This window comes from Etheostoma spectabile, chromosome 10, assembly GCF_008692095.1.
Source record: "Etheostoma spectabile isolate EspeVRDwgs_2016 chromosome 10, UIUC_Espe_1.0, whole genome shotgun sequence".
Lineage (NCBI taxonomy): Eukaryota > Metazoa > Chordata > Actinopteri > Perciformes > Percidae > Etheostoma > Etheostoma spectabile.
The window spans coordinates 21220999-21236516 of NC_045742.1; the positions used below are offsets into that span (position 1 = coordinate 21220999).

General features: G+C 40.4%; 2 protein-coding genes across 2 annotated transcripts in view; both read right to left on the bottom strand.

The window, feature by feature from the left end:
- The window catches only part of flt4 (fms related receptor tyrosine kinase 4), a 46841-nt gene extending 44198 nt beyond the window's left edge, over nucleotides 1-2643 (bottom strand). The window contains exon 1 of the mRNA XM_032528545.1: nucleotides 2263-2643. Within this exon, the coding sequence (XP_032384436.1) occupies nucleotides 2263-2320 (58 nt within the window). The 5' untranslated portion in view covers nucleotides 2321-2643. The remainder of the gene's footprint in view (nucleotides 1-2262) is intronic.
- A 5774-nt stretch (nucleotides 2644-8417) lies between these two features.
- trim105 (tripartite motif containing 105) lies at nucleotides 8418-13973 on the bottom strand. The gene is made up of 7 exons (XM_032528549.1): nucleotides 13848-13973; nucleotides 12944-13288; nucleotides 10797-10892; nucleotides 9869-10102; nucleotides 9652-9665; nucleotides 9381-9496; nucleotides 8418-9267 (listed from the first exon to the last, which is right to left on the bottom strand). The coding sequence occupies exons 1-7, from the start codon at nucleotides 13956-13958 to the stop codon at nucleotides 8708-8710; spliced, it is 1476 nt and encodes a 491-aa protein (XP_032384440.1). The 5' UTR covers nucleotides 13959-13973; the 3' UTR covers nucleotides 8418-8707.
- Nucleotides 13974-15518: the final 1545 nt, after the last annotated feature.

Sequence of the window (15518 nt, forward strand, 5' to 3'; positions counted from 1 at the left end):
TCATAGTGACTGTGAAGGTTTTTAATAGCCAATTATGCTACAACAAAAACAATTTAGAGGAAATGAATTGATCAGTTATTCATATCCTATACCAACAAAGTTGCACCGAGACATCTTTTTTTTTAATGAGACAGATTTTTGTAGCGGTGTAAGAAATGTTTTGGAATCATTACAATTCAAACTAGAGACTGAGCGTGACAGGAAGATGGTAGAAAATGGCTCGGGGTGAAATCTTAAAGCTCCATTAATGCAGCTGCTGCGTAAATTACACCCCCACCACCATCCCCTCCCGTTAAATGACAATGACTTCAGGGCTGGCAGGTCTGCAATCCACTCTCCTTCAATCTCCCACTCTGATCCTAATAATGGGGCTCGGCTCTGATTATGCTTCCATAAGACTCTGACTCAGTAGTGTGTTTTTATTGCCCCACATTTGTATTTTGTTGAAAGATATTTGGGGGTTAAGAGGGTGAACAAAATCTATCTGACTAAAGACAAATATGATTATTTACATTTTTTCTACATATCCATTATGTAAAGAATACGTAAGGATGCATCATGAGAAAAAACATGTCTTCAATCTGAAGTGATGGAGAGCCATAACCTTATCTTCACCTCTCACCTTAATGTTTTTTTTTTTATATTAGTTACATACTGGGAGGCTGTAATGGAAAGATGTGCCTCACTGTTATGAAGCTGATGGTTCTTTTAGCCTGCAGGATAGTTCTGAGTTATTGGTTCTTCTCCATGATGCGTTCAGTGTTGACTGAGAAAGATGGGGCCCTGCATGGTTGAACTGACAGGGCTGCCAGTCGGTCTTTCAACAGATAACGCCACACATTCGCTAAAAAGCACATCAGTTTTGTATGATGACAGAAGTGTCAGACGGACCTTTACAATTTCAAGGTACACATTGTGGATTAATCAAAAACTCCTATGTGTATTTTTGGAGTTTTCTCTTCGTTTTGAACACTGCAAACATTTGGATACAGTCTCAAAGTGACATGCGGCCATGTGAAAAAAGACAAGAGACTTAATTTGTGGAACATTAGAAGATCTTTCCTTTCTGTTACTGAGGACAGGGATCCCCCTGATATGGATTTTTTGATGCCATAATCTGCACTCCTCTAAAAATAAAACAGAGCCCCTGTTTATCTGTTCCTACAAATGTACGTGACCCACCCACCCAGCACAGCTCAGTGATATTTATGAAAGCAGCGAGAGCCATCCCTCCGCCCCAGAGTCATGACTCAGACAGCCATATGGCGATTGCCCCTCACAAAAGTATTCCCTGTTCTTTATGAACAGCTGGTCAACAGCAATCAGTGATGAACAACTCAAACATACACATTGAGTCACTGGGCAAAACTGGAAACAATCTCAGCCATGCTCCCAGTCAACAAAGTCAATCAGAGGGCGCTGTTTCAAGTATCTGATGTGAAACCACATGCTTTAGATGATCTAGTTTCAGTTTTACTTGTTCTGTGAAGTGACTATACAGCCCATATGGAGACAGATCACACTCGGGATAACCCTGCAATTCTTGAAACAAGTTGATTTGTGTTCAAAGCGAGTGACATTCTCTGACCTCTCACTTGCTTTACAAAAATAAGATTACCAAAAAAGACCACTCTCCCACCCAGAGATTTGAAGGGGTCTGACCCCCCTCCCTCCTCCACTCCACATGTCAGTCCTCTCCTTCCACTCTGCCCCTAAAAAGCGACCTACGTACGTGCACCCTGATCTAAAGTCACTCAAATTCAACATCATAGATAGAATCTGTTAGTTTTTGCCATGAGTTAAGCATCATCAATTAGTGTCTTTATCAAACGCAAAAACAGCATGCCTCCCCCTAGTGCCTATCCGCATGTAGACTTGGAGACTCCCATGGGTTCTTCTTAATTCTTTATTCAGAGTGAGAAATGAATATGAAGGAATTTGTGTGCACTATGAACTGTGCAAAGATTTCAAGTTTTTGATTAAATATGTTGCAATACATATCAATAAAAAATGCTCCACCCCTTTTTACAATTAGGCTAATTAAACAGAAAGTAGCCTATGAAGAAGAAAAGCGTCATTTCAGGTTTTCCTGGCTTAGGACCGCAGTTTAGCATCAAAGACGTGTACGCCTCTAGAAAGACAACTTTAATCAACCTAGGATCAATTATTCACCGAAAGGCAGTGTCAACAGCAGCTCGACATTTTCACTCATAAAAAGTTATGCGCTCAAAAGTTTCAGACTCACTGCAAACGTCTCCTCACCTGAGGCATATGCTATTCCAATCAAAGTCCGACAGAAAAGCGTAAAATCTGTCTTCATCTCCAGATCTCCGGTCCAGAAGCGCAGAAGCTTGAGCGCTTTTTCTTATATAAAGAAAAAAAGTCTTTAGTTTGAACACTGGTGGAGACAGTAGGGAGGTGGTTTGAATGAATGTCCGTGGATGGGGTAAAAACTCAGGTGAACCTCGGCCAATCGATGCCTGTCTGCTGCTACTCTGCACAGAGAGGACAGCGCCGAAATGCTGAGGAAAAGGAAAAAAACGAAAAAAAAGTCTTTTCCCCCCCGTTTTGTCAAAAGGATGCACAAGGCACTGAATGGGATTTACAATGATTTCCCTTTCCTTTGCTCGTGACTGGAGCGCATGCACACCCAACCATCCAGTTCATAAAACGTGTGTGTGTGTGTGTGGTGTGTGTGTGTGTGTGTGTGTGTGTGTGTGTGTGTGTGTGTGTGTGTGTGTGTGTGTGTGTGTGTGTGTGTGTGTCTTGGGGGGGGGGGGTCCCTAACATCCATGACACATTTTGGTATGAGGTATTTGTACTTCACTTGAGTATTTCCGTTTTGTGCAACTTTATACTTCTACTCCACTACACCTCAGAGGCAAATATTCTACTTTCTCCTCCCTTTAGTTACTTTTCAGATCACAATTTTGCATCTTCCTTCTGTCCAGTGAAAAACATGGTTGGTTATTTTAACATTTTTGCACAAATTGAAGTTGTTTTCTGTATTGAACTCCTAAACTAAATAAACTATTTTAGACCCCAACTTGGATTAGCTGGAAAGTGCATCTTCACAAAGGGCTTTTTTTTATGACACCATGAAAAGTTTTTAGAGTTAAGTGGTTCTCACTGGGCAGCAACACAACACACACATGATGATCTCATGCATTGCTGCAGCATAAACTGCCCAACAGTAGCACAACCTTAAACATCTACAGCAGTAAAATGCAACATACAGATTAATGCAGCAGTTATATTAATCCAGAACCACAATACTAAAACATCAGTGTTTTACTATTAAATAAGATGTTTCTGTATTAATATTACATTACAGGGAACATTTTTTGCATAATGAGTAATTACATACTTTTACTTAGATAAGGTTTTGATTGCAAGATTTTTACTTGTGCATGATATTACTCTAGGAAAGGATCTGAATGCTTAACTGTGTCCAGGATAACAAAAGACAATACAGAGTACGTTAAGGACACTATAACCTTTATGATCAGAGAATGTATGATGCTGTATATGAGCTGTGGATTTCCATTTGTTGCTTTAGTGCAACACTGTTTGACATTGTTTTCATTTCATGGGTTCTTTCGAGGCATTTAAATTCCTCCTGGCAGGTAATCCTAATACCATCAGACATTTTTATAAAGCCACCACAGGAGCACAGCAGTGTCGCCAAGGAAGGGAACAAAATACCACAGCCTCTGGAGGAATATTAGAAGACTATTACATGATATGTTTTTGCTTTGGTCGGCTGTCTTTAATCCTCAAAATATTATGACCAGCCTCGAACCTTTCTGACACCATAATGTCAATGTCAATTTTATCTGTTAAGGTCAAATGTCTGTCATAAATTTAAGGTTCAAAAGTTATCTTTTCTTTCATCCAGACGATCTACAGCTGAGCAGAGATGCCTTGGGTGTAGCACACGCTTTAGAGTTTGTAATTATTCTTTCAAAGGGTCATATGGAATGATGCCTCCAATTAAACTAAACTGCGCAGAGTTCTTCCAGCCACAGAACAGATACATCCTCTGAGTGAATGAAAAAAAATGTAAATGGGGGGGGGGGATTTACACATAGGGATTTTGAAAATTGAAAACATGTGTGCACCCCAAAATCAAAAGTCATGAGGGTAGGCTACACAGGGTTTCTGCAGCACCAAGTCAACTGTAAGACTTTTTAAGACCATTATGAATGATATGTGAAAGCTAGGCTCTATGTCACACATCCAAAAAGAAAAAGAAATCAGATGTCAGAGTACGGAAACATCGTATGAAACAATTCCCAGATCTTCTCATTCACATTAGAGGACTGGTGTCTAGTCACCCTGTGGAGGACCCAGAGCACCTCCACTCTTAGTTTTTGCTCTGATCCAAAAGCGAGACTGAGGTGGATTATGGGAGTTTGCAGAGCTGCTGTGTGGGTCTTGCCTAGGCAGCGAGCCACCATATAACATATAGCCACCATATACTCGGCAGAACTGGCTGATGGCTGGCGTTTGCTGGAGACCCTTCATAGCAGTTAGATGTTTCTCACTTTTTGCATGAGACTCTAGCGGTTCCTGTTTAATTGCTTTCTTGCTTAAGAAGTAGCAGACTTCAAATAGGTTATGTTGTTAGCAACTGCCTTTAACCAAGATCTAAATTCAGTTTTTTCAAGCCAAGTATCGCTAAACTTGCACTTCTGTTTCTGTGGTAGGCTACAATCCAAATATATATGTATATATATATATAGACTACCAAACGAAAGAAATAATACACCATGGAATCAAAACAAAACATTATAAAAATACTTTTAAAGCCTAAAAGTTTGATTTTTAAAATTTTAGACCTTTTTTTAAACTTCAATAAGCTTCAAGCTCCAGTCACATTTCTTATAGAGCCACAGAAGAACCAGCATGCATGTTGAAGCCAGTGTAATCACTTCTGCTTTTCAGCACTGTGTGCGGTAAAATCAATTGTATGCTGTATCTTGGAGATCTATAACAGCAATAATAACACTCGCTGACGCCTTCCTCACTGTGCCATTCCGAACCGCTAAACACCCACCCATCGAACAGCAGCGGTCAATAAGAGAAAATGTTTTATTTCACAACATGATAATGTTGTCATTCCCAATGATTTCGGAACCGTGGAGAACCAGACATCAGGAGTGTGTGGAACAACAGGGAACAAAGAATCATTGCGTGTTTTTGTGGGCATACGTTTCCCCCCAGACCCCTTACGGCAATCCACCTCTCTGACCTTAAAACACAATGTTGTGATTGAATGGTTGTAATTAAAATGTTCTCCTGGTTTAAGGCCCGCAGCGCCCTCGGGTTGAGAGGAACAAAAACACACTAAATTGTGTTGCTAGCCTAACAAAGCTATGTCCAGGGAGTTACCAAATCTCATTCTGAATATAAAACAGATAATAGTCAGAAACGCATGAAAACACATGAATGGCCAAGAAGGCAATAAACTACACACACAAGCATCCAGGCAAGCCATTCAGACAACAGTGATAACAAACAACAGGACTCATGCATGATAGCATGATCGCCCCTGCTGTGTCAGATGAAAAGGTTTCAGTTAATAATCCTGCTGGCTCCTGAGAGACAATTGCGGACTCAAGGACTTGTCCTTGGAGTGCCAGCACACCATCCGGTCCATCCTCAGGTCAGGAAACACATTACAGATCCACAGTTACTATCATAGGAAGGATGTGGAGCGTGCATGCAACCCGCATGCTCTCTCAGTGAAGTCCATGCCCACGACACCGCCCTCTGCCAAGCTATACTTTAAAGTAGCTGTCACTGTTCAAGAGGGGTTTTGTTTTGTTTTGATTGAGGCAGCCATAATTTCTCATAAGTTGTAGGTCATGTTCATTCAATCGGTCAGCGATTATGGAAAGCTTCCTGACTGGAAGAAGGAGCAGTGCACTGCCTGCATATAAACTATTTATCAACTAAATAGCCATGAAGCTAATAAGTTGAGTGGGAGGCAGCTGGTCGACAGAAATTCCTCTGTGATGCCGAACTCTTGTAGATCAAGAAAATGCTACCTGGAGTTTGAGTTATTTAGTTAACTAGAACTTTTCACAATCCTAAATTAATTTTGTTTCAATAGTTTTTTGGCCACTTGAGGGCAGCAAAGCAACACATCATTGATATAATATCAGTTTATAAAGATATTATAGCCAATGTGTTATCAAACTGCTGACCATTTGAACATACATCAGATACAGATAGACAACAGCATTTATATGGAGGCTGTTTTTTCTGTCCACCAGACAAATGTAAGTCCATCATTTACTCTCATTTTAGTTCTGTTTTGGTCACCAACTCCTTAAGAAAATATCTGGCTCTTTAGCTGCTAAATGCTCCACAGTGTTCACCCGCTAGCTAGCTGCTAGCATTGTCTACTTTTTGGGGGCTGGGTAGGTAATGTACAGTGGGTTTGTTGGAGTTTTTGTTGCTGGAAACAACTGCCTGTTGTTAAAAACAAAGTTGATAAGAGCGGTGAGAGTGAACTAAAGCATTAAAGTTGTGGAACAGAAAATCCAAATAACTAGCTAAAAGATGCTAATGCGCTAAGTAGAGCTGAGGGGAACTGCAGAGTTGGTTGATAAAGCTCTAAGTTCAAATTATACTTTGTCTAGTCTCGCATTGCCGGACCTTCTTCCACAGCGCTGCCAAGAGGGTCTGGGTACTACACACAGCATTCTGGGATTGGAGATAAATGTGTTCTGGTTCATTGGCAATTTTTTGGCCATGCTAAGCATGGCACAGAGCCACAGGGCCGCTGCAAAACAGCCTCTGAAAGGAAGTTGTTTTGGTGGAACATGAGCATGTTCTAAAGTTGTTTTAGTCCTGCAACAGAAAACTCAGATAGTCTAGCTAGCTGTCTGGATTTACCCTGCAGAGATCTGAGAAGTTAATCACAGTCCACATAAATTGATTGGAATTTAAAATAGCAGCACAAAGGAAATTTACGGTTTCCAGCAATCCTGGAAGTGGAAAATCATGAATATATACTATACTTTGTCATTTTTCCAACTGTCAATAGAAAGTTTTGCTAAATGCAGCTTCAATTTTTGATGCGTAAGGAGGCTACCAACAATTTAATAACACTAGAATGGTTAGATGACAGGGAAATTGAAATTTGTGAGGTCACGGTGACCTTGACCTTTGAGCTGTGACTAATAAAGTCTAACCAGTTTATTCTTGAGTCCAAGTGGACCTTTGTGCCAATTTTCAAGAAATTCCCTCAAAACGTTCCTGAGATATCACGTTTATAAGAATGGGATGGACGGACAATCCGAAACACATGCCGCCTCTGGCTGCGTCTAACGCCTGTGTGGTCCAGCCAAGGCATAAAATATAATATATAGTAGAGGCACTAATAGCTTTCCAGAGAGGCCGTAGGGTCCAAAAAGAGCCATGTACAGATAAAGGCTCTCCTCATAATCTCTTTAAGATTTAATTTCAATTTAAAGCTTTCTTCAATTCAGGAGATTAAGTTGAATTCAAAAGTCAAAGTGAGTGACTCGTGTGTTGTTTTGTAAACGGACCCACTCCATTTAGCCCCTGTGCAGGAAGAGCATGGGTTTCCCTCTGGTACAGGTTATTGTGCCACTTTTCCAATCTGCAGAGGAGGCAGCAGCATCCTGCTTCAGTATAGCCCCTGAGGCCCGTCAAACAGCCCAGAGGCATCCCCACTGTCACTCTGTTTATGTGACCTTTCACCTGACAGGAGGAAACAGGACGTCGGCACTCTTGTGTGTTTGTAAAGATAACCGAGAGCCCGCCTCTTCCTGCTGGCTAAGTGTCAGAGGCGGCACATGTATTCATAGTTGTGCGTTCTGCTTTGATGATGCTTAATAACATCCTTGATTATTTCAAGTGAGGTCATGGAAGAGTGCAGCATCGCAGCTGCAGAAGAGAATCAAAGACTATGTTTGTTTATGAAAGAAAAAGGGATTTGGTTTTATTACTTGCATCAGTAGGTTTTACAGTAATTGTTTGGGTCTTCACCAGGAAATGATCGAAACATGCAATCAAAACACTGTAAATAAACTGCATAGACTAAATAATGCGAAGAACTACAATACAAGTTTATTTTTTGAGCAATACAAAATTAGGTGTGTAATATATTACATTTAGGCACATAATGTAGATAAAATGAATGTACAAATAATGAAAAATCAACATGTATGCTATAATAAGAATCTACAGAACTACAAAGGATGCTGTAAAGTTACATATGGGTAAACAGAATTATTAATCAGAAAATACATCTTTATGCATTCAACAAATTTTTAAGATATCTGGTTGAACAGTAAATAGCCAGTATGTGTTAAAATGTAATTTGATGCATTAAACCTGGACTATTTTTGACCCAAAATGGTTGAATTTAGTGTTTTTTAATGTTTCTGCTGACTGCTCCTGCAAATCGAATGAGCCTCTTCCAAATAATTACAGCACAATGGAATTGTATCATACAGTGAGTATGGCTATTTCCTTATCATTTCAAGGCTGTTAAGGTTTATTACAAAAACTGGATGCATCTGGTAATGCCCAATCATTAAAGCATGGAAAATAATAGAATAATCTGACATTTTTAAATCGATATAGTAACAGAATGTAGGACTGTTTTTTAAAGCTGCGTGATAACAGTCATTGGCCAATAAGTGAATGAAAAGCTTTTCCACCCATGTTAGCCTGACAGAGCAACATGAGGGTAGTGGAGGAGTTTGATTGGTGGAGGTTTTTGACTGCGGTCACTAATGCATGGGCTGAAGAAGGGGAATACCTTGCCCCTCGGCCCGTTGGTGAACGAGTAGAGAAGACTCATATCACCGGCGTTGTAGAAGGACACCCTCCTCTCGTCGCAGTCTAAGAAAACCCCGAGCCTCTGAGGGGACGAGCCGATCTGCAGCCTCGTCCAGGGCTGTGTGCCGGCCGAGTACTCGCTCCCATTCCGCAGCCTCAGCGTCCAGTAGCCGGTTTCGGGGCTCAGCTTGATCCGAGCTTGCCTGTCTACGGCCTCAGACGCCACGCCCAGGTCCCACTTGGGCTTAGAGCCCACTTCTACCTCCCAGTAGTGTCGGCCTGACTGGAAGCCCTGGGCAGCCAAAATGTTGACGCACTGGAGGAAACGCTTGTTGTGGTCCGTATGTGGGATCATGACGTCACATTCAACTGCCGCCGTTTTGTCCCTGGAGACTTGAATGTTCGGGTGCGCTGTGTCGACATCAAACGTTAATGGAGAAGGACCTTCGGGATAGAATAATTCATTAAATGAAAATGAAATTCAAGAGTGTCACATTTCAAACTGAAAATCAATCAAGTCTTTTTTGTGAGTGATGAAGGACATCAGAGGAAATTACCTGGCTCCAAAGACTTGAACATCTTCCTCCATGTGATGTACTGTAATGGGGCCAAGTATTTGTTGCTGAAAGCGTTTGTATCAAACTCCGGGGCAACATCCACCAGCACACATGACCTGTCAGAAGAAAGCAAACACGCATTTAATGAGGGTCATTTTTTTCAGCACAAATGACACTAAATGGAGGTAGAAATCAAATAAGCATATGACAGGTGGAAAAATGCACAAAGGTAAATAAATCAATCAGACACAACATTGAAACGGACACTTACCTTAGCTGTGGGAGCTGGAGAGAAAGTAATAAAAGACAAATCACATTAATAACTTGTCAGACTACGTGACAATAATACATTACTTAAAGCATGGGTTTCATAAAAACTTCACATGTGATCTACAAATTCACAGCTTGAAAGCTACTTTGATGCACCAAAACATGTCAGTCAAACTTGGATTCTCGTTTGAACAGTTTTGTCAGAGCCGAGACCTTACCTCAGTCAGCATGACGTTCTCAGTGGCGCCGCTAGCCTGCTGTAGTGCTCTCATATTATCCTCCAGCTCCCTCACGGCCATCTCCATGGCCTCCAGGTGGCGCTGGACTTTCTCCAGCTCCTCCTCCTGCTCTCTCCTCAGCTGCTCCAGCACGCAGGTCTCCTCGTCATGCAACATCTGATAAAGAGCTCTGAATTCCCCTTTGACACGAGCCTCAAGATCTGCTCCGAATCTCTGTGACCGGGGAAAATGACTGATGTTACAGGTAGAGGACATAATGTAGCATCTTGCTATCTTTATATTACCACAGCTATGTTTTTGCCAAGTGGCTTGTTCCATTAAAGCCCTAAATAGCTTCCGCAAAAGTGAACATCTCTAGAGAGAGACAAGCAAGGGGTAATGAACCTACACTTCGCATAAAAAATCTATGTGTCAAACAAATACAGACTGTTTAAGTGGGGAAGGATTTCCTGTTCATCTCAGCACAGCATGCACAACTCAACTCAAGCTCTTATCTTCCATCTGTCACATACACATTAGCTGTGATGTGGTTTCTGTCGCCTCTGCCCGTGCAGTTTGTCATGTGTAATAAAATCTTATCTCTTGTTTAAGTGATTTAAAGCTTAATTAGAAGTGCATGGTTGGATGCACGAGGTCTTTTTGTTGAAGAAAATATAACAGAATAATTGTCATGGAAGAGTAAGACTGCAATGTAAAGATTTCCTTTGCATTGTTAGAAAAGCATTTATGCACCCAAGTGTGAGACCCTCTTGTTTTACATATCAAAAAGCACAAACTGTCACTTAGCATCATCTGCAAACACCACTAAATATGCACAGTGACATACTGCAAACAGCCATTAGGGAGGGACGTGCGCATTGTTATCTGTTAAGTGCTACCACCCTCTGAGTTCCCCAGCGGAGTGTACCTTTATGGTATCCATCTTGTCTTTGTCTCTGCGAATACTGTTGATGACATCCTCCTTTTTCTGGCGATGGCTTTCCAAAGTCTCTTTCAGTTGTTTCTGTATAGCAATATGGAAATCAAATCAATGTGGAGACAGAAACAATAGCACATAGTGGGAGAGTGAGCAGAGCATCAAGGAGCTCATAAACAACTGTAAACGTGCTGAATACTGAGTGAGAGGTGTTGAGTCAACTCCATTCCCATTGTGTTTTTAAGGATGTACTTTGTGTTGTTGTTGTAGCCTTAAACTGCCATTTTATTGAAAGATGTATATCCAATGTTTTGTTCCCCTCCTCATTTACATAAAATATAATATATATATAATCTAGTGAGACAAAAGCACAAAGTACAGCCTATTAGAAATAGTTTAATATTGTAGTACACTTTTGCACTTTACTGAAGTCTCCATGGGGTTGCCAGGCATCCAGCGGAGACTAGAAAAAGTGACTGTAGCCAGCCAAGGAATAGTCCAACACAAAGACCTTTGAAATAAAGTACTTTTAATACCAGTATCAGAAATGTTGCCGATACGGTCTGATATGCTGGTATCGGTGAGTATGCAAGTCTATGCACCGATTCGATACAACGTAATTTAGCCCTAAGGAAAAAAATCTACCTTAAAAGTACTTTATTTATGTTCTTTTTCCATTATGACTGACTGTCGATAATAGAATGCATCTCTATGGCATTAATTCCCTGTAGGGATGTAACGATTAACGGTGTAACGGTTCACCATGATGGAAATGTTGATGATAACAATTACCGTTTGCATTTAAAATATCATAATTATTGTGGTGGATTACCACGGTGTGGAAACCGTGTGTTTAATCCTTCCCAGCTTGAAGTTGCCGGGCAGGCCCATTGCGTAACCTACGACGTGCGTTTCTTGAAGAGGAATAAAGACAGAAGGAGGAGATGAAAGCGTTCAGGACATTTATCAGCCCTCTATGAGGACTAAGTCTGAAGCATGAGCATATTTGGGTTATTATAAGAATGTTGATTGAAGATAGGTATCCTGTCTGAAGAACGCGCAGGAAAAAGATTGTTGCTAAAAGGCATTGAACACATTCTTTTTTTATTTCTTTTTTTACACGATAATACCGAAAACCTGAATATTTTTGTTCATTATAACCGTGAGGTTAAATTTTCATAGTTACATTCCTAATTCCCTGTGTGTATTTGTTCATGTTTTACAAAAGGGATCTAAGCCGGACCATAAACCCACTGTTAGCAATAATATCACATACATACAGGGTTAGTATTAAAATACAGCTGGTAAAACATATATACAGTATACAAACATATATATATACAGACATATATTTCAGGTATTGGAATCATTATTAGGAAGGAAAAATGGTATCAGAACATCTCTACTTTAAAACTGCCACTTGTTGTTTTGTGATAAATAAAACAAACAAGATAGAATGTGTTAATAAGTGAGTGTTAAGAAGTGTAGGTGGATTTGATTAACCTTTGGACCTAGGCAGGTTAGTTGTTTCCCCTGTGTCCAGTCTTTATGCTAAGCTAAGCAGCTGCTGGCTTTAGCCTTCTATGTACTGGTGAGAGAAGTATACAACTTCTCATCCAACTCTTAGCAAGATAGTGAATAAACATATTTTCCCAAATGTCAAACAAGTTTTTTTAAAAACAACCATAACATTGAATAAACACCTTTCTGGTACAGTATGAAAAACAATTACATTTATCAAGAGGGACAAAGGTATGATTTATTACTGGAATTTTGAACAGGTGGTTTTATTATTGTGGTTTTCTGCCTCGGGTTAAGCAATATTTCCTCCTGTCGTACAAAGTAATATAAAAAGGGAGTGGAGAGTTAACTGTGCCCTGAGCAATTCAAACGAGATGTGTTCAGGGTGGAACTACAGTGAAATAAACACAGATGTGGACTGAAACATAGAATACAATTGTATTCAACTTACATAACTCAAAGATTACACAACCCTTGTTTTCAATTGATCCGTTTACTTTGGAGCATTAGTTTTTTTTGTCTATGATTTACAAACATTTAATAAAACTTTCCGGATGACCGAGAGTAAAGAAGTGGAGGGCAGCCAGCCAGCAGGATCACGGTAGGTGTGTACTCACCTCTAGGTTTTTGATATACGTGTCCGAGGTGGTGGCCCGGACCTTCTCCACCATGGCTGTCACAAGGTAGTTAGTTTGGAACTGCTTGGAGCTGAACTCCTTGCGACATTGCGGGCAGGTCACGGGCCCCTGAGTCCCTCTCCAGTACCTGGAGATGCAGGGTTTGCAGAAGTGGTGCATACAGGCCAACATGACAGGCTCCCGGAACAGGTCACAACATATGGCACATGTCAGGTCCTCTCTCAGGCTGCCTTTGGGGGATTTAGCAACAACAGCAGCAGCAGCCGCAGCCATGGTGGATGGTTGCCAAAAGTGTGTCCACACTGAGGAAGTAAAAGCAAAAGTCTGGATGTAGAGAGAGACAGGGAGTGGTAAACAAAGGCTCCCCTTCTGTGGACAGTTTAGATAGAGACACGTTTGATTGTTCAGTCAGCTGGGGAAGAAAAAAAACATTTAAAATTGTACAATCTACAGCAACAACTTCCTGGTTTTCCTCAAATGAGATTAAGATACTCATTGTCTAAATCTGGATCCAGCAGAGTGGGCTGTGCACTTCCCCTCGGAAGGCAGACATTGATAACAAATCGGTGCAAATAACTCTCCACTTCTTAGAATATGCTAATCAGTAACACTTAAAGTGCAAAAGACAGCCAGTTCCAGTGTAAATAATGATCAGGGTGACCAGGGTCACACATCGTGTGACATATCACGGGACTATATGAAATAGCTTGTGGTTTGTATCATTAGAGCAACGTTTGGTTTTACACTGCCTGAAGCCTGCTAGCGTTTAGCTAAGTGAAACAGCGAGTAAACAACCTGTTTAAGCAACACAAAACAAAACAAATTTGCAACTTTGACATTTGCGACTGTAATAAACTCGTAGTTAACACTTTTATAAACTTACGTTGTATGTTACTTGGAGAAATGTGTGCCCAAATACTTCAAAGTCCCTTCTGCTTTCGCTACCCTGCCTCGGTTGCTGTTTGGGAACACGACGTACACGCGTACTGCGCATGTGTCAGCTACAAACGCACCTTTGATTGGTTCATTTGTTTCACAGCAAACGGCAGGATGTGAGTGATTGCAGTCAGACAGGTAGTCTACTTTTTCCTCTTCTCCACCTAAGTCACTTTCTGTTTTACTTTGCACTGAACACTCCTGTGAACTTACTACAGGTTACTGTCTATGTTGTGTTCTAGCTCCATACATTTCCCCACTAGGCTACTGCAAATTTTCAGAAGCACTATGTCTTTCCAAGAGCTGTAGCCAGGCTTTTATACATTCCAAAAACAACCCCACAATGGAATTTTGGAAAAGCCACCACGTAGCCTACATGATATTTTCAGATAATTTTTTTCTAATTTTATCAGCTAATTGAACAGATCAATTTTGTGAGCTGTAGCTCTCTACATTAAAGCTATAACTAAATTAAAGCCGTCTCCACAATGATGTGTTTTAAGGCTGTAATTGTGGTTGAAGAATGCTAAATGCCTTTATTATTAAAATGGGACCACTCCAGCAATTTAGTATTGCACTTTAATGAAGTTGGCTGAATTACATGAGACATATTTTTTAACCCTTGTGTTACCTTGACCCTTGTGAAAATCAGCACTTTTGTTGACGCTTTTTATCAATGTTTTTAACTTTTTCTTCTTTTTTTTTAACACTCTTGGCGCTTTTTTTAAATGTTTGTCATTTTTTTGGACGTTTTCAACATTACGTAACACTAAGTTATTAACTAGTTTTACAGTTTTTTGGGGAATTTATGGTCAATAAACTTCATTCATAGGAAATTATACCTAATGTTTGAGTTAGAAAAGCAGAAATTCACACAGGAATTATTAGACTAAAATTAAAGGAATGTATGTAATGGATAATCACAGACTGGAATGTGTCAACATTTACTCAATACTATTTCAAAACCACTTCAATTTTTTTCCAAATGCTATAAAATTGAATAAGACATAATAAGAAATTAATGAAAGTAGAGATTTGTACTTTGGATCAATCATGTTATTTTGGGTAGTTAAAAAGAACATTGATATAGGCAAATGGGTCAATTTGACCCGAGGACAACATGAGGGTTAAGGAGTGGACAAAATCAAAGCATCACCGGCTGAGATATCCTGACTTTTATGTCTCAATAACTGGGTCCATTATTTCCCATATTGCAACTCAAGAGTGTCTGACTTCATCAGGGTAGTTTTTCAGACTTTGGAACAGACAGTAGACATCATACATCTGTTTTCACAAGCTGAATAATTCCCCATGTATAAAATTAGTAAAGTGCACCTGTGATTCACTAACTTAAGCAGAACATCTATACTACCTGTATCAGAGATCCAAGATCAGGTCCACATCAGTTTTGCTTTCCAAGCCACATTGGCCTTGTCTTATAAAAAATAAAACTACACCAGGAGGTATAACTTCAGCATCCCAGAGATGTTAAAGCTCCAGCAGGGGACCCCAAACTTCCCTTTCCCGAGCCACATCAACCACTCCGACTGGAGAATCCCGAGGCGCTCCCAGGCCGTGTTGTAGATATAATCCCTCCACCTAGTCCTGGGTCTTCCCC